Below are 19,026 nucleotides of genomic sequence, written 5' to 3'. Positions count from 1 at the left end.
ATGGGATGAAAAGACCGTGAAAAACAGAGACCGGAAAGTAATTGCAGCGCGATCGGAGAACCGCTGAGACAAAAACAAAGCCTCAAGCCAAGGTCGGACACGGTAGCCATTACTACACTTAGGCCTCAGAATACGCGATACGAAAGACCGACGATTCTGTACACAGGTATGAAAAACCAACACCAAGAATACTATTAAAGACACCCCAAAAGGTACATACACCGAGAGAAAGATACAGTTTCGACAAAAACACAATTGTGAAAAGTTACTTAACTTCGAAAGCGAGCGCGCATGGACAGCTTTGAAGAGACGAGACCTCCAATCTTGCGCATCAAGATTGTATTGGTTCAACCATCCTTAAACATAAAGACCTAATTGGTTCAACTGCTTCTGCCGTGGGCTCAGTTGCGGGTGCTATAAAGAGTATAAAAGATGCTCAAAAGGAGTCTCATAAATTACAAGCAATCAAAGAAATAAAAAAAGGCAAAACTCAACTGCCTTCACAAGAACGACAAAAAATCCTGAAAATACTTGGGTCAGGGTTTCAACAATTTTAATGCTATATAAATACAAGTATGGAAGCGATTGATAGTATCTATGATTTGGATGATACGATTATCATTTCAAACTCCACTAAAAAGGAAGACTATTTTAAGGTAAATGCTATAACAGGAACAGACTGGAATTCAAACGGAACAAAGTTTTGAAATAAATAATCAACAAACTTACTTGAATATAGCTGATAGTTTCTTGCTGTGTAAATTTAAATTCACTAAGGCTGCGAATAATACTAATGCTACACTCGTAAATGATTTCTTCTGGAAAATGTTTGATAGTGTCCGCCTGTATATTGGAACACAAGAAGTTGAAGAGGTTGATTATGTCTCTGCTACATCTGAAATGATGAAATTTACACTCTATTCGTTTCGTGATAGAATGGGTAAGGGAGCTGTTGAAGGTTTTATTCCTGATATGTCAACGGGAACAAATGCTGACCCTGGTTATAGTCAAAGGAAGTCAATGTATAATGATGATACAAAAGCAGAGAATAGTTTTACCGTAGCAGTACCTCTGAAAGGTATATTTGGATTTTGTGATTATGATAAAGTTTTGTATGGTCTTAAAATTAGATTTCAACTACAAAGGAATGATAATGTAAATAGGTTGCTTTTTGGGGCTCAAAATGCTTTTGGAGACAATAATAAATTTGTTATTAATGATTTGTGTTGGTATATCAGTGAATATACTCCTAATCTTAAAACAGAAGAGATGTTAAATAGAAGACTTAACTCAAAGAAACCACGAAATGTATCATACCTTAAAAGAAGATGTCAACACGGTAAACTGGAACACACTACCTACACTTGGAATTTGGGTGTTTTGGCAGGAAAACCACGATACCAATGGCTCATTTTTTTTTAAACCAGATGGAGATGTAGGTACTGAGAAGAATAATGCGCTGAGTGATAATGCTAAGGTGAAACAACTTCGGGTTTCTCTTGATGGTACATTTTACCCGCGAGATAGATTGGAAATCGATTGGGAAAAAAATGATTATGCGGAAGCCTACAAGTCTTACCAAAAGGTGTGTGAAAGCAACGGTAATAATGATCCTATTTTGGATATAGTTGCGTTTCAAAAACTTTATACAATCTACACAATTGACCTGAGTTCTCAAAAGGAAACTATAAAGTCTAATAGAGTGGATACTTCTCTATACATTGAAAGAGGGGAGAGTGAAGAATTTGATGCTTATTGTTTGCTTTTGGAAGAAACAGAATTACAGATTAATACAGATAATGGTGTTATGATTAATATCACATAGGTTTTTTCTCATAAATAAATGAGTAGGAAAGAACCAGTATATGTTAATCAAATCAATCTTAATAAATTAACATCTTGTATTCAAAATCAAAAGCCTTGTATTATTAATGTTAATTCAATTCAAAGAAAAGGAGCAGTAAGAATTGATGTTTTACTCACAAGAGAGCAGGTGAAAACACTAAATGATGTTGGATCACTTAAAATTAAAATGACAAAACCTATGTTGAATAAATATTCAATACAAGAGGGAGGATTTCTCCCGTTTCTAATTCCTTTATTTGCTGGTTTAAGTGCGGCGGGAGCATTGACTGGTGGTATTTCAGCAGCGGTAAAAACTGCTAACGAAAGGAAGGCACAACTAAAAGCTCAAAAAGAATTGGAAAGACATAACAAGGAGTTGGAGAAACAAATTAGTGGAAGTGGTGTAATTGTAGATTTTGCTCAAAAACTTGAAAGTCTACCTGATAAAGCTCGATAGTTGGTTGGAGATATGCTTTCCTCTGTCGCTCAAGCGGGTGTTAAACTAACTAAACGGGGTAATGGATTGTATCTTTCTCATAAATAAATGGATAAATGGTTTAAACAATTTGGAAAGAATACAACGTCAAATATAGAACTAGCTAAGTATTGTAAAAAACTAAAAATTGATAACGTGGTAATCTGTATGAGAGATGAATTAACAAAGTTGTCCAAGAATACAAAAAATATTATTATTAATTTAGACACAGAATGGTTCTCATTGGGTTTGTATTCATAATAGTCAGGATAAATATTATTTTGATAGTTATGGTATGCCGCCACCTGTTTAAGTAATACAATTCTTACAGAATGGTGTTTATCAAACATTTCAAGTTCAAGAAATTAATTCTAAATGTTGTGGTCAATTATGTTTATATGTATTATTTCAACTCAACAATAATGAAAATTTTTATGATATCATTTTAAATCTAATATAAATGACTTGTTGGAAAAGATGGTTCTATCTTTGGAGAATCCTCTGAGGATATTGATTTATCAAATTATTATACAAAGGCACAGGCTGAACGACAAAAATATAGTATAAGTAAAAATATTAACATGAAGAATACTTATAAATTAATCAATTATCCAAACCCTACAGATGCGAATGACTTAATTAGATTCAGTGATTTATCACAATATATATATTTAAAGAAAACAGCACGTTTTGTTAAACAAGTACAATTTACAACCACAACACCTGGTTATACTGACCATACACCTTTCCTCATTGAATTTAACTACCTGCTTACAATTGAATTTTATAAAGAAGGACATATAGTTAATATACGAATTAATAAATGGGGGTATGATATGCCTGCTTTAGGGTATAATTGGTATTTTTCAATAAACTTAGAAGACCTACATGATTTGAATCAGTCTCGTAAAGAAGAATATTATCCGCTTGGCGAGGATAAGGATTTATGTGGAAGTACAATTAGTAAACAACAAATACGTGATTTTAAGAAAAGAAAAATATATGATAGTATAGCGATGGTTCGCATGACAAAGAAGGAAGGTAATGAGATAAGGATAGAAAGCCGAGGAATACAAACCGATTTGGTAGTGGGAAGATGGGGTGGTATTACCTGTCATAATATTAATCTCACATATATTTCTGATACATAAATGGCAGGAAGAAGACTACAAGAGAATTATAATTTTTGTATTCAAGGATACCTACAAGAAAAGGGTGCTCGGTATTATATACCTTATGATTTGGAGCATATACATGGGAATTTTGTCATAAAAAACTGGCCTTATACTGATATTGCTAAACCCACAAATAGAGACTTGTTTAAAATATTAAATAAAAATGAACTTCTCAAAGTTATGAAATATAAAACTCTTTTAGAAATCATCAACAAATCTTATTGGTATCCTATTATGAGAAAAATAATTATAGATACAAGAATATCTCAAAATCCAGATGAGTATATGTATAATATTCTTTGGGGCTCAAACTCAAGGGTAGCAAGGGATGAGGAAGGAGTTGAAGAAGAGAAGGAGGAAAGGGAAAAAAGGAGGAGGAAAGCGAGAAAAAGGAGGAGGAGGAAAGGGAGAAAAAGGAGAAGGAGGAGAGGGAGAAAAAGGAGAAGGGGGAGAGGGAGAAAAGGGAGAGGGAGGAAAGAGAGAAAAGGGAGAAGGAGGAAAGAGAGAAAAAGGAGAAGGAGGAGAGGGAGAAAAAGGAGAAGGAGGAGAGGGAGAAAAAGGAGGAGGAGAGGGAGGAAAGGGAGCAAAGAGAGGGAGGAAAAATATAAAAAGATGAAAATCAGCGAGATTCGTAAAAGATTGAGTGTATTACAGCAAATAAATCAATCTCAACGCACCGAAGAGGAAAATAATAATAATAATAATAATAATTCATTTATTTTGTATAGCGCTTTTCCAGAAGCCCAAAGGCGCTTTGACAGAGTGGCAAACATAATGCATAACAATACATGAAAACAACAATTTCAAAAAAGACAAGAATCAATAGGGAAATATTTAAAGCAAAAGGAGGGAGAAGGAGAAGAGATAGTCAGGGGTTAAATGCTGTGGGTTGAATGTTGAATGCAGTGTTGAACAGGTGGGTCTTTAGTGATGTTTTGAATGTGGTGAGTGAGGAGGAGTCTCTGATGGTGTGAGGTAGTGAGTTCCAGAGGGTGGGCGCAGCGATGGAGAAGGCCCTATCCCCCCAGGATCTGAATTTGGTCCGGATGGAGGGGGTCAGGAGGTTTGTACCAGCAGAGCGGAGGTTGCGGGTGGGAGTGTGTCTGGAGAGGAGGTCAGCCAGGTAGGATGGGGCCAGGTTATGGAGGGCTTTGTATGTCAAGAGGAGGATTTTGTACTGGATTCTCTGGGGGATGGGGAGCCAGTGAAGCTTGTAAAGGACGGGGGTGATGTGGTCACGGGTCCGGGAATGGGTGAGTAGACGGGCAGCGGAGTTCTGAATGTATTGGAGTTTATTGGTGATTTTTGAGAGTGAACCATAGAGGAGGCTATTGCAGTAGTCCAGACGGGAGGTGATGAAGGCGTGGATGAGGGTTTCTGCAGCCGTGGAGGAGAGGGATGAGCGGAGACGGGCAATGTTTTTCAGGTGAAAGAAGGCTGACTTTGTGATCTGTTTAGTGTATTTGTCGAAGGAAAGGGTTTGGTCAAAGATGACGCCAAGATTCCGGATGTGAGGGGAGGTGGATACTGGGATACCGTCGATGTTGAGGGCAAAGTTATGGGTGGATTTTGTGAGCGTTTTTGGGCCAATGATGATTATTTCAGATTTATCACAGTTAAGCTTGAGGAAGTTGATTTGAAGCCAGGATTTTATTTCAGTGATGCAGTTTGTCAGGATAGAGTGGGTGTCGGTGGAGACGAACTTGGTGGAGATGAAAAGCTGGATGTCATCGGCGAAGCAGTGGAATTGGAGACCATGACGGCGGATTAAGTGACCGAGCGGGGACAGGTAAAGGATGAAGAGGAGGGGGCCAAGAACTGAACCTTGGGGGACACCTTGGGGGAGGGGAGCAGTGGGGGATTTGCAGTTATTGATGGAGATGAACTGGCATCTGTCATAGAGGTATGATTTAATCCAAGAGAGGGCAGTGCCGGAAAAATTAAAGAATTAACGACTCTTACTAAGATAATGATTTTAAAAATGGTTGAGATGAGTTCAGCGAGGAGATTTACATGAAGAAGACAAAGGTCATATAGTTGATGATGTTGGTGTTATTGACTTTAGTTAGTTTTTATTTGTAAATAAATGGAGGAGAGAGTGAAGGCATTCCTAAGGATTCTTTATGTTTTAAAAATTAAGATAGAAATGTATATGTTGAAAACCAAAAAGGTTTTGATACTCTGTCGGAATTTTTCTGATAAATAAATATGAGTTATTGTCTCAAATGTAAAAAGAAAACCAAATCTAAAAATATCTTATGTTAAAGCTAAAAATAATAGAGTTTATCAAAAAGGAATATGTCAAGTGTGTGGCTCTAAAAAGTGCCAATTCATCTCTCCTAAAAGTGGAGGAGACATACAAAAGTTTCTGTCAGGAAGTAAATTTACAACAACTGGAATTCCTGGGGAACTACATCTACCTGGATATTCTTTCTGTTGTCCTGGAACAAACCTGGATAAAAGATTAGATGAGGCTGACAATCCTAAACCTTGGTCCAAGCCTATAACTAGGGTTGATGAAGTGTGTATGAAGCATGATATTGGTTATGGGAATACCACTACATTGGATGAAAAACATGAAGCAGACAGATAAATGTTGTATAATTTGTCCTTGATACGAAATCCTATATTGAGAGAGAAAGTTGATAGTGTTGTGGATATGAGGATTGTGTTTTTTTATTGTGTTTTTTATTATTAGTGCTTTATTCTGGACCCTCCTTACTCCAGTTATGTATAAAGGTCAAAGCGCGTCCCATAATTAGGTCATAAACAATCACGTCAGCCAATCATAGATTTCCCCCTTTGTTGATAGTTATATCTTTATTATGTGTATTAGGGTAAGGCCTTGTCTTCCATTAAGATGACACTCCATTGCACCAAGTGAAACAAGATAGATTCCCTTTCATTCCCATTCCCAAAATCTCTATTTCCAGCTACATCCCCTCCAAGTCTCCATTGCCAACCGCACTGGGCAGTTTGCCAGGTTTGTTACAGCGGTGGGTTGCTGATTTAGCCCCAAAGCCGCCATTAAACATGTGCTCAGCTCGGGGAAGAAGGGCGTGCCCACCCATCGTCATCAAGGGCGGAGCCAGAGGGCCATGCCGACCAATCAGGGCCGAGGCGAGCTGACCGATGGGCGTGTCCTGAAGGCCGGGGGCTTGATCGCCTGAGGCGCTATAAAAGCGCGCCCGCAAGAAGCAAGGAGTTGTTGTTGAGTGGAGTGGTTGAGTTGGGTGGTTGGACCAAGTGAGAGAGGTGGTTGAGTTGAGTGGTTGGACCAGATGAGCTTTTACAGAAGTGGTTGGACCAGATGAGCTTTTACAGAAGTGGTTGGACCAGATGAGCTTTTACAGAAGTGGTTGGACCAGATGAGCTTTGACAAGACGAGAGAGACGAGTCCTGAAAAGAGCACGCGACGTCCGCACAGCCGCAGCAGCAACAACAGCAGCTTGGGGCTTGGACAGCAGTTTTGAGCAGGGCCGCGAAGAAACGGCGGCTGCTAAATGCGCTGATTGTGCTGCAGGACCCGTTGGACCTTCCTCTCCCTCCAGCCATCCACCTCCTGCCTTTCCATCCTTTTGTGTACGTGAGTTTGTTCTGTGTGTCTTGTCCCTGGGTATTAATTAAGTTTGTATAAGTTAATAATTACACTGTCTCTGATTCTTCTGTATATTATTTTATTATCCTTCCTTCTCCTTGGTTACTTTGAGCGTGTAAATAGTAAGAATAAATTTAGTCGTATTTCCAACCTTTTTGTCTTCTTCTTCTTCTTCACATCCGGGTCGCCTTTGTCTTTTCCCTATTGAATATCTGTGGCGCGATCCGGCCAACGTTCGGGAATCGGGTTAGTCGGGGTAACTGTTCGGCCGCGGTGCCATCCGCTCGGCAAACAACATCTTATCCGCGGTCCGTAACAATAGGTTTATTGTGAAAAAAATGATAAGTGCTAAATTGAAACTTGGTCTTGGTTATTCCCCAAAAAACTATTAAACTCCAATGATGTTATCAAGACTGAGGAGCTTTTGGATAATGAATTACATAAACCTATAATCACAAAGTTTAAAAGAAGGAAAGTTTATTCTAAATACACCGACCACATATGGTCCGCAGATTTAATCGAACTAAATAATGATAAGGGATACAGGTATGCTTTAACCGTTATTGATTTGAGGAGTAGATTTGCCTGGGTTGTTCCTTTGAAAAACAAGAGGTAATACTTTAATGTTAACCTTTAAGCTAATATTTGATAGGAATAAAAGGAAACCAAAGAGGTTATGGACTGATGAGGGAACAGAGTTCTAGAACAAAATATTTATGAAATTTCTTAAGGGGGAGGGTATTAAATTATACAGCACCTTTAATGAAGGAAAAGCAGTTATTGAGCGTTTTAATCGTACTTTGAAAGAGAAATTATATAAAAAATTCACACAACTCGGTTCTCAACAATGGGTATATTTAATTCAGGATATTGTAGATAATTACAATAACACCGTTCATTCATCAACAAAATCAAAACCATCAGAAACATTTACAAAATTAGAATATGAAAAGGAGATTAATTTGAGAAAGCCCAAGTTCAAAGTTGCTGATATTGTAAGAATATACAGATGGAAAAGCCATTTTGAGAAAGGTTATACAAAGAGATGGACTAATGAATTATTTAAAATTGTTGATGTAATGGATACAGTCCCTTGGACTTACAAATTATATGATATGAATGGGGAAGAAATCTTGGGTTCATTTTACTCACAATAATTACAAAAAACACAAGTAAGCAGATGATACCCTTGAAAATAATAAATAAATAAATAAAATGTAATGGGGATACGTTCTTGAGATCTGTGAACCCCAAACACAGAATCCCTCAACTTTTCAGTTGGGGCTTAACTTTTGCTTGTATGTACAATGGGGATACGTTCTTGAGATCTGTGAACCCCAAACACAGAATCCCTCAACTTTTCAGTTGGGGCTTAACTTTGGTGTGTGTGTACAATGGGGATATGTTATTGAGATCTGTGAACCCCAAACACAGAATCCCTCAACTTTTCAGTTGGGGCTTAACTTTTGTGTGTGTGTATGTGTGAGTGAGTCATAATAATATACAAACCCTAACCCAACCCCATCCCTAACCCAACCCCATCGCTAACCCAACCCCATCCCTAACACAACCCCATCCCTAACCCAACCCCACCCCAAACCCAAACCCATCCCTAACCCAACCCCACCCCAAACCCAAACCCATCCCTAACCCAACCCCATCCCTAACCCAAACCCATTCCTAACCCAACCCCATTCCTAACCCAACCCATCCCTAACCCAACCCCATCCCGAACTCAACCCCATCCCTAACCCAACCCCATCCCTAACTCAACCCCAACCCTAACCCCATCCCTAACCCAACCCATCCCTAACCCTCACATTCAAAATCCCAACCCAAACCCAACCCGAACCCAACCCCAACCCTAACCCTCACATTCAAAATCCCAACCCTAACCCAACCACATCCCTAACCCAACCCCATCCCTAACCCTCACATTCAAAATCCCACCCTAACCCGAAGATAATCTTTTTCTTCTTCTTTTTTTTAAATACGTATTTCATTTTTATTTTTTTTCCTCTTCTTCCAATTCTGTCTTTCAAGGCTTTCAAGTTTGAAGAAGTAGAAATGGGAAGAAAGAATTTTGCAACATTTTCTTCCTCGAACTTTCTTGATATTGCTTAAATCAAGCGTCATTAAACAAAGAACATTGTTCATTGCTTTAGAATCCAAAGAGTCTCCAAGATGGACCCCACAGGTCGAGTCTCCAAAATAAAACCAACTTTCCAAGTTCCCAAGGTATAACCACATTCCTGTTGAGCCTCCAAGATAGGTATCACATTCCGAGTCATCAAAACAAAACCCCCATTCCGAGTCTCCAAAAATATAACCATCTTTCCAAGTCTCCAAGGTTGAACCACAATTTTCAGAAATATTGGGGGTTTCCGTGATAAGTCTCACATAGAACAACTGCGGACCATCAGGGAGAATTCCTGTTTCCCAATTTTATAGGGTTTCTATGATGTGTCTCACATAGTATAACTGCGGACCATCAAGGAGAACTCTCCTTTCCCAATTTTTTAGGGTTTCTATGATGTGTCTCACATAGTATAACTGCGGACCATCAGGGAGAATTCCCGTTTCCCAATTTTTTAGGGTTTCTATGATGTGTCTCACATAGTATAACTGCGGACCATCAGGGAGAACTCTCCTTGCCCAATTTTTTAGGGTTTCTGTGATTTGTCTCACATTGTATAACTGCGGACCATCAGGGAGAATTCCCCTTTCCCAATTTTCAGAAATTTGTGGATCTCCAATGTATGACTTGTATTCTGGCTCATCAAGGTAGAACTTGTTCAGTGTGTTTTGTTTTGATAACTCACAATAAGTATCATCATGGCAGAACTCTTTTTCAGGATTTTGTGGATCTCCAAGGTATGACTCTTTGGTTGGGTCATCAAGGTAGAACTCGTTCTGTGGGTCTTGGTTGTTCAAAAGATCTTCAAACAAAAAAAAACTTTATCCCAAGTTGTGTTAAAAGTAGAATTTTCATTTCGTATCTCAGATACAATTTCCTGTGGGAGAAAATAACAATGTATTAATGTAATACAATATTTGTATTTGTATAAATCAAGCTCTATGAATATTAAAATTAACTTTGTTAACTCTTACACGAGTCTCACCTCAAAAAAAAAAAAAAAAAAAAAAAAAAAATTAAATAATTAAATAAATAAATAAATAAATAAACAAACTTACCTCCATTGATGAGGTTCGAGTCCAGTTCATCAATCTGAAGGTTGAGCGCTTCACAGGTAGTAGGACTCCAAGGGATACCAAAATTATCCCAATCCATGTCAGCACTGTAGGCCATTCTCAAGTGAAGCAGAAAGCGTGTTTGAAAAAGCCTGTGGTCGGTGCCTTTTATAAGGACTGGGTGTGTCATTCCCTGTGGAAATTCCCTGGGCATGTCTTAACTGGAAATGATGTGATGGAAATTCCCTGAAAATGATGTAATGTCTTAACTGAAAATGATACAATGCTGAAGAGTTTATAAAGTGGGTGGGGCTTAACAAAAAGTGGGCGGGGCTTAACAAAAGTGGGCGGGACATAGCAAAAAGAGGGCCGGGAGAGTAAAAAGTGGGCGTGGCTTAACAAAAAAGTGGGCGGGGCTTAACAAAAAGTGGACAGCCGACCAAAAAGTGTGTGGCACAGGAGGCGCTCAAACAAGAACATTGAGGGAGGTTTATCATTTTATCTTAGCTCAGTGAAAATATCTTGATAAAGACCGAAACTCAAACATCTTTTTTGTTAATGTATTAGAATTAGATGGTGATGGAAGTGGTAAGAGAATTAAATTATTTCCCACACATCAACAAATATTTGTAGGATCATTGTTTCAGTGGTCTACTAAACAACAATGATCATTGATAGTAAGAGTAAAAGGCCCATAAGACCAAGGGGGGAAGGAATAGAGGTGTTAAGGGGAAATGAAGAAAAGTGATGGTGAGAGGAAAATTTACATGTAAGTGAATGGAGATTTGGGGCTGTCCCAGGAACAACATTTATCATCTACTAATGAGTGTTATATGATGTGAAATCCTCCACAGGTGATGGATTGGCAGGTACCTTCATAGGTTGTATCTTGGTCGATTTTCTTTTTCGAGGAATTGTGTGTCATTCCCACATAGGAAGTCTTCCGACTTCGTGATATATCGTCAATTCAATTTTAAATTTTATATCACATATCAAATTGGCCACGATGTATTAGATTATATCAAATTCATGAAAATGACAAAAAAAAACATCGTCATCTTCTTCACAGCAACTTCAAAATAATTTTCCCAGAAAATGTCTCCCCCATTTTTCAATAGCGATCAACGCCCCGTCATGGGCCTATCACATTCACGACACAGACAGGTGAGTGGTGTGTCTTTCTTATCCTGTCTCCTTTCTGGTCTTCTCTTTCTATGCGTTGTGCCCCCCCCCCCCCACCCCATCACCCTCTCTCCCCTCCTCCCCCCAGGTTTCTGCAGTTCTGCAGGGAACATGTCCCACAGCAACACCCCACTGGTGAAATTCCCAAAATACAGGAAACCTGTTCGCCTTCACCCTTTCATTCCCCTTCTTCAACCACTTGTGGAAGCAACTTCCACATTCTCTTCAATCTCATGCTTCCCTCTAAGTCTTCAAGACAGCTGTTCATCACAATCTCAGATCATGCTCTCTATCCAACCCTGATCTTTTCCACCCCAAGCTTTTCCATCATTGCGAATTTGAGGTATTTTGATGGGGGCAGAAAAGATCAAGGTTTTGGATGGGGGAAGATAAAGAGATGGTGGCGAACAGCTGTTTTTCAGACCTGGAGAGAGGAGAGGGATTGAAGAGAGTGATGGACTTTGTTCCAGAGAATGAATGAATGAAAAAGTGAAGGTGAGCAGAGAGTGTTGATTTTGGCAGTTTCACCAGAAGAGGGTTGCTGGCAGTTCTTGTGCGACCTGCAGGAATATTTGGGGGAACTTTCCAATCCATTCCTTCCTTTCTGCTCGAGGTGTTTCAGGAGCCTTTTTCAATAACACAAAAAAAAAGCACATGAAACAAACACAGACCTCATTAGAAGTGAAGTCAATCACACAACTCACCATTCGGCTTGTCACATTGCTCCTCCTCCTCCTGCAGACCAAAGGAGTTCACATCCTCGATTTTTATCTGCAGAATCTCAGGAAATCCTTCCAGCTCCTCAACCTTCATTCCACACACGAGCACTGTCGGCTGTTCCGATTCCGGCTGCACATCACAGGAATCTTTCTCACAGCCAACTTGAGCGTACATGGTGGGTGAACCTTCAGAGAGGAGGGAAACATACCACTCTTCCTCATGTTTAGTCCACTCTGAGAACCTTGATTTGACAAAGTGCCAATATGTGAAGTACCTCCATACTTGAGGCCTTATCTTCTGCTTAAATCAGTTACAGCACTTTAAACTTTCACCACACACGAACGCACAACCTGGAAACCCCCCCCCCCCCCCACACACAAAAAAAACAAAATTACATGTCCGAAGACAACAATGTTGATGTGAACGTTGATTTGGCCACATATAAAATATTTTAAAAAGTCTCGATATTTATGTAAAATCTGGGCCTGTTCTGCAATTTTATGATGAAGACATTCAATGGTGAGAGAAGGCCTCAAACACAAGCACAGGGGATGTGTATGAAGGAGTACTTGTGCTGACAGGTAATCCATGCCACAGGTGTGCTGATATGCAGACAGTTTCCGGACATCAATAACTTTCAGGTGATAAATAAGAAACCACTTTACATAAAAACGGATGGAACAACAACATTCCTCTGGAACATGTCCGTGGGAATTCAGTTCATGTTCATCACACTGGGAAGTAGGACTGAATCACCTGTATTACAGGTTTCAAAGAAGAGCATTTGTATCATTAGATAGTTTGAACACAAGGAAAGTGAAGTTACTTTGGAAATTAAATGAGCGTATTTACACAGGAACGAGGAGGAAGAATCGGAAATTCCCAAAATTCAAAATGTGAGGAGGAAGAGGTTGCCAGACGGTACTTTCAGATAGAGAGAGAAAGATTTGTCAGGATTGAAGGAAATATTTCAAGTGTTTGACCAGTTTGTGATTTGTTTAGACCTGGAAAAAAACACCACAATAAATCTATCCGAACACGACATGGACCTCAACACCCAATCAGGGACGGGGGTAGGGGGGGACAAATTAAGTAGCTACAACCTCCATCATGTAAAATTTTGGTTGAGATTGGATGAGGAACAACCAAATGTATCATGGACAAAAATCGACAAACAGACAGACAGACAGATAGACACACGAAATTGCCTATTTTAGTATGATATATCTATCATATATGAAGGTTATCCATGGAAACATTGAAAAGCCCACTGTGTGCACAACACCGCCTATACCATGAACTACAATGCTCCTCAAGATGATGTGGACAACACGAAATCTCCACAACTCTTCCTCTACTCACGCAGATGTTTAAAACCCGAAATCTCCACAACTCTTCCTCTACTCACGAAGATGTTTAAAACCCGAAATCTGCACAACTCTTCCTCGACTCACGCAGATGTTTAAAACACGAAATCTCCACAACTCTTCCTCTACTCACGAAGATGTTTAAAACGCAAAACCGCCACAACTCTTCCTCTACTCACGAAGATGTTTAAAACCCGAAATCTCCACAACTCTTCCTCGACTCACGCAGATGTTTAAAACCCGAAATCTCCACAACTCTTCCTCTACTCACAAAGATGTTTAAAACCCGAAATCTCCACAACTCTTCCTCTACTCACGCAGACGTTTAAAACCCGAAATCTCCACAACTCTTCCTCTACTCACGCAGATGTTTAAAACCCGAAATCTCCACAACTCTTCCTCTACTCACAAAGATGTTTAAAACCCGAAATCGCCACAACTCTTCCTCTACTACGAAGATGTTTAAAACCCGAAATCTCCACAACTCTTCCTCGACTCACGCAGATGTTTAAAACCCGAAATCTCCACAACTCTTCCTCGACTCACGAAGATGTTTAAAACCCGAAATCGCCACAACTCTTCCTCTACTGACGAAGATGTTTAAAACCCGAAATCTCCACAACTCTTCCTCTACTCACGAAGATGTTTAAAACCCGAAATCGCCACAACTCCTCTTCCTCTACTCACGCAGATGTTTAAAACCCGAAATCTCCACAACACTTCCTCTACTCATGCAGATGTTTAAAACCCGAAATCTCCACAACTCTTCCTCTACTCACGAAGATGTTTAAAACACGAAATCGCCACAACTCTTCCTCTACTCACGAAGATGTTTAAAACCCGAAATCTCCACAACTCTTCCTCTACTCACGCAGATGTTTAAAACCCGAAATCTCCACAACTCTTCCTCTACTCACGAAGATGTTTAAAACCCGAAATCGCCACAACTCTTCCTCTACTCATGAAGATGTTTAAAACCCGAAATCTCCACAACTCTTCCTCTACTCACGCAGATGTTTAAAACCCGAAATCGCCACAACTCTTCCTCTACTCACGAAGACGTTTAAAACCCGAAATCGCCACAACTCTTCCTCTACTCACGAAGATGTTTAAAACCCGAAATCGCCACAACTCTTCCTCTACTCACGAAGACGTTTAAAACCCGAAATCGCCACAACTCTTCCTCTACTCACGAAGATGTTTAAAACCCGAAATCGCCACAACTCTTCCTCTACTCACGAAGACGTTTAAAACCCGAAATCGCCACAACTCTTCCTCTACTCACGAAGATGTTTAAAACCCGAAATCGCCACAACTCTTCCTCTACTCACGAAGATGTTTAAAACCCGAAATCGCCACAACTCTTCCTCTACTCACGAAGACGTTTAAAACCCGAAATCGCCACAACTCTTCCTCTACTCACGAAGATGTTTAAAACCCGAAATCGCCACAACTCTTCCTCTACTCACGAAGACGTTTAAAACCCGAAATCGCCACAACTCTTCCTCTACTCACGAAGACGTTTAAAACCCGAAATCGCCACAACTCTTCCTCTACTCATGAAGACGTTTAAAACCCGAAATCGCCACAACTCTTCCTCTACTCACGCAGATGTTTAAAACCCGAAATCGCCACAACTCTTCCTCTACTCACGAAGACGTTTAAAACCCGAAATCGCCACAACTCTTCCTCTACTCACGAAGATGTTTAAAACCCGAAATCGCCACAACTCTTCCTCTACTCACGAAGACGTTTAAAACCCGAAATCGCCACAACTCTTCCTCTACTCACGCAGATGTTTAAAACCCGAAATCGCCACAACTCTTCCTCTACTCACGAAGACGTTTAAAACCCGAAATCGCCACAACTCTTCCTCTACTCACGAAGATGTTTAAAACCCGAAATCGCCACAACTCTTCCTCTACTCACGAAGATGTTTAAAACCCGAAATCGCCACAACTCTTCCTCTACTCACGAAGATGTTTAAAACCCGAAATCGCCACAACTCTTCCTCTACTCACGAAGACGTTTAAAACCCGAAATCGCCACAACTCTTCCTCTACTCACGAAGACGTTTAAAACCCGAAATCTCCACAACTCTTCCTCTACTCACGAAGATGTTTAAAACCCGAAATCGCCACAACTCTTCCTCTACTCGCGCAGGTGTTTAAAACCCGAAATCTCCACAACGCTTCCTCTACTCACGAAGATGTTTAAAACCCGAAATCTCCACAACTCTACCTCTACTCACGCAGATGTTTAAAACCCGAAATCTCCACAACTCTTCCCCTACTCACGAAGATGTTTAAGACCCGAAATCTCCACAACTCTTCCTCTACTCACGAAGATGTTTAAAACCCGAAATCGCCACAACTCTTCCTCGACTCACGCAGATGTTTAAAACCCGAAATCTCCACAACTCTTCCTCCACTCACGAAGATGTTTAAAACCCGAAATCGCCACAACTCTTCCTCTACTCACGAAGATGTTTAAAACCCGAAATCTCCACAACTCTTCCTCTACTCACGAAGATGTTTAAAACCCGAAATCGCCACAACTCTTCCTCTACTCACGCAGATGTTTAAAACCCGAAATCTCCACAACTCTTCCTCGACTCACGAAGATGTTTAAAACCCTAAATCGCATTTCCCGTGAACCAGATCCACGCTTGATGCGCGCCGACTCTTCTTCCTCTCCATTTCACGACTTTTTCTTCTTCTCTTTTCTATTCCATGTTACTTCTACGTCTATCGGATCCCTTTCGATCGTTATCTCACCCCATCCTCGTTACTTCCAGTTTAAAAGTTTTATTCACAAAAATATTAAATTCTGAATGAAAACGAGGTGGAAAAAAGGAGGTCCGACATGCCAAGCTGGACGATACACCTTCCTCGAGGTGTCTTGAAGACTTGAGAGAAGATTGATTCGGAATCTTGAAATTCAGTTAAACACCAATGGTGATGGAACGTCACTTGAGGGTTGAGAACCTTCCGAAGATTGTGGACATTTGGTTGTTGTTGACTTGTATTTAGTTGTTGAGTCATCGGTGCAGACTGAGTGCTGGTTTGTCATTGCTGAGAGCGAGGCTGGTCCGCTGTGTCGGTGCTCCAATAACAGGAACTTTGATGAATCACCCTTTTGGTTGATTTTGGTTGATGTCGGTGCTCCAATAACATTAACACACACTTTGATGAATCATCCTTTTGGTTGATTTTGGTTGATGTCGTTGCTCCAATAACAGGAACACACACTTTGATGAATCACCCTTTTGGTTGATTTTGGTTGATGTCGCTGCTCCAATAACAGTAACACACACTTTGATGAATCATCCTTTTGGTTGATCGGGGGTGCAAACATCCTCTGGCTACGGCTTCCTCTCCGCTCCCACCCTTTGTTTTTTTTTGTTTTTTTTTGTATTGTAGCGGCTACCGCTGGGTATACTATACACAATCGCCTTGCACCCCCGACAGGTATCCGATCCCGCACATCCAAGACTTCTCCGCCCGTTTGGCAGGACGGGTCATTTTTTCGAAGATCGATTTAATACAGGGATACCACCAGGTACCTGTCAGGGCGGCCGACGTCCCAAAAACGGCCGTCAGGCGTCATCACGCCGTTCGGCTTGTTCGAATTCCTGCGAATGCCGTTTGGCCTCAAGAACGCGGCTCAGGCGTTCCAGCGCTTGATGTACGGCGTGCTGCGCGACCTGCCATTCCTCTTCGTTTACCTGGACGACATCCTCGTCGCCAGCACGTCCCGGGCCGAGCACTTCCTCCACCTCCGAACACTGTTCGTGTTCGGGCGCCTCAGCGAGCACGGCCTCATCGTCAACCCGGCCAAATGCCACTTCGGCACGACGGCCGTTGATTTTTTGGGCCACCACATCACCAAGAACGGGGCCGTGCCGCTGCCAACCAAGGTCGAGGCCATCACCATGTTCACGCATTCCCGCACCATAAAGGCCCTGCAGGAATTCCTGGGAATGGTGAATTTCTATCACCGCTTCGTGCCCCGCGCTGCTCAACTCATGCGGCCCCTCTACGAAGACCTCCGGGGCAAGCCGGCCAAGCACGACGTCGTCTGGTCCGCAGCAATGGACGCGGCCTTTAAAAACTCAAAGCGGGCCCTCGCCGACGCAACACTGCTCGCTCACCCGGTGCTCAACGCTCCCAACGCCCTCACCACGGATGCCTCCGACTACGCGGTGGGCGCCGCACATGAGCAATGGGTGAACGGGGTTTGGCAGCCACTCGCTTTTTTCAGCCGGCAACTCCGGCCGAACGAGCTCAAATATAGCACGTTTGACCGTGAGCTCCTCGGTCTACACCTGGCCGTTCGCCATTTCCGCCACCTCCTGGAGGGCCGACCCTTCACGGCGTTCGTCGACCACAAGCCGTTGGTTTACGCAATGGCCAAGGTCACGGAGCCGTGGTCAGCCCGCCAACAGCGCCACCTCTCCGCCGTGTCGGAATTTACCACGGACATCCGGCACGTCGCCGGCAAAGACAACGCCATGGCCGACTGTCTTTCTCGGGCCAGCGCGAACGCGGTCCACCTCGGCGTGGACGTCGCGCTTATGGCGGCGGACCAATCCACCGACACCATGGTGCAAGCCCTCCGGGCGGCGGACACGGGCCTCCGCCTGGCCGACATCCCCTTTGCGGACACTGTCCTGCTCTGCGACGTCTCCCAAGGCCAGCCTCGCCCCATCGTGCCCGTTACCTGGCAACGCCGCATCTTCGCCTCCCTCCACGGCCTTTCCCACCAGGGCCGGAAAGCTTCCCAGAAGCTGGTGTCGGCGCGATTCGTCTGGCACGGCCTTCGACGGGGCGTCCGCGATTGGACCAGCACCTGCACAGCCTGCCAACAGGCCAAGGTCCACCGACACACCCAGGCCCCGCTGGCACCTTTCACCGTGCCCGAACGACGTTTTGACCACGTCAACGTGGACCTGGTGGGCCCCCTTCCCCCATCATGGGGTTTCACACACCTGCTCACCATGGTGGACAGGACCACCAGGTGGCCGGAGGCCATTTCCCTCGTCTCCACCACCACCGCCGACGTGGCGCAGGCTTTCATCGCCACCTGGGTCGCCCGCTTCGGCGCACCGGCGGACATCTCATCGGACCGCGGACCGCAGTTCACCTCCGAGCTGTGGGGCGTGGTCGCCCGCAACCTGGGGGTCAAGCTCCACCGTACTATGGCCTACCACCCCGAAGCCAACGGGTTGTGCGAGCGGTTCCACCGCTCCATGAAGGCCGCGCTCATGGCCGGCCTTCAGGACGGCGGTTGGGCCGACCGGCTGCCGTGGGTCCTTTTGGGCCTCCGCACGCCCCCAAGGAGGACCTCCGGGCGTCCACCGCCGAGCTTGTCTACGGCCAGGCGCTACGCGTCCCGGGCGAATTCGTGCCCGACGCTACCAGTCCCTGCTCCGCAGCTCACCAGCGCTCGGACCTCCAGTAGACTGCCCGA

The 19,026-nt window shown here is 42.7% G+C and overlaps 2 protein-coding genes across 2 annotated transcripts in view; one reads left to right on the top strand and one right to left on the bottom strand.

Annotated features, from left to right (window-relative positions):
• LOC137427376 (uncharacterized) overlaps positions 1-16,303 on the bottom strand; it is a 78,663-nt gene extending 62,360 nt beyond the window's left edge. The window contains exons 1-2 of the mRNA XM_078778366.1: positions 16,128-16,303; positions 12,172-12,372 (exon numbers count right to left, since the gene is read on the bottom strand). Of these exons, the coding sequence (XP_078634492.1) occupies positions 12,172-12,372; positions 16,128-16,200 (274 nt within the window). The 5' untranslated portion in view covers positions 16,201-16,303. The remainder of the gene's footprint in view (positions 1-12,171; positions 12,373-16,127) is intronic.
• Positions 1-19,026, top strand: part of LOC137428086 (uncharacterized) — a 951,578-nt gene that overhangs the window by 751,920 nt on the left and 180,632 nt on the right. The window lies entirely within an intron of this gene.

This window comes from Myxine glutinosa, chromosome 5 (genome assembly GCF_964187855.1).
Source record: "Myxine glutinosa chromosome 5, kmMyxGlut1.1, whole genome shotgun sequence".
In the NCBI taxonomy this organism is placed as follows: Eukaryota; Metazoa; Chordata; class Myxini; order Myxiniformes; family Myxinidae; genus Myxine; species Myxine glutinosa.
This window is presented reverse-complemented; position numbering and strand designations above follow the sequence as displayed.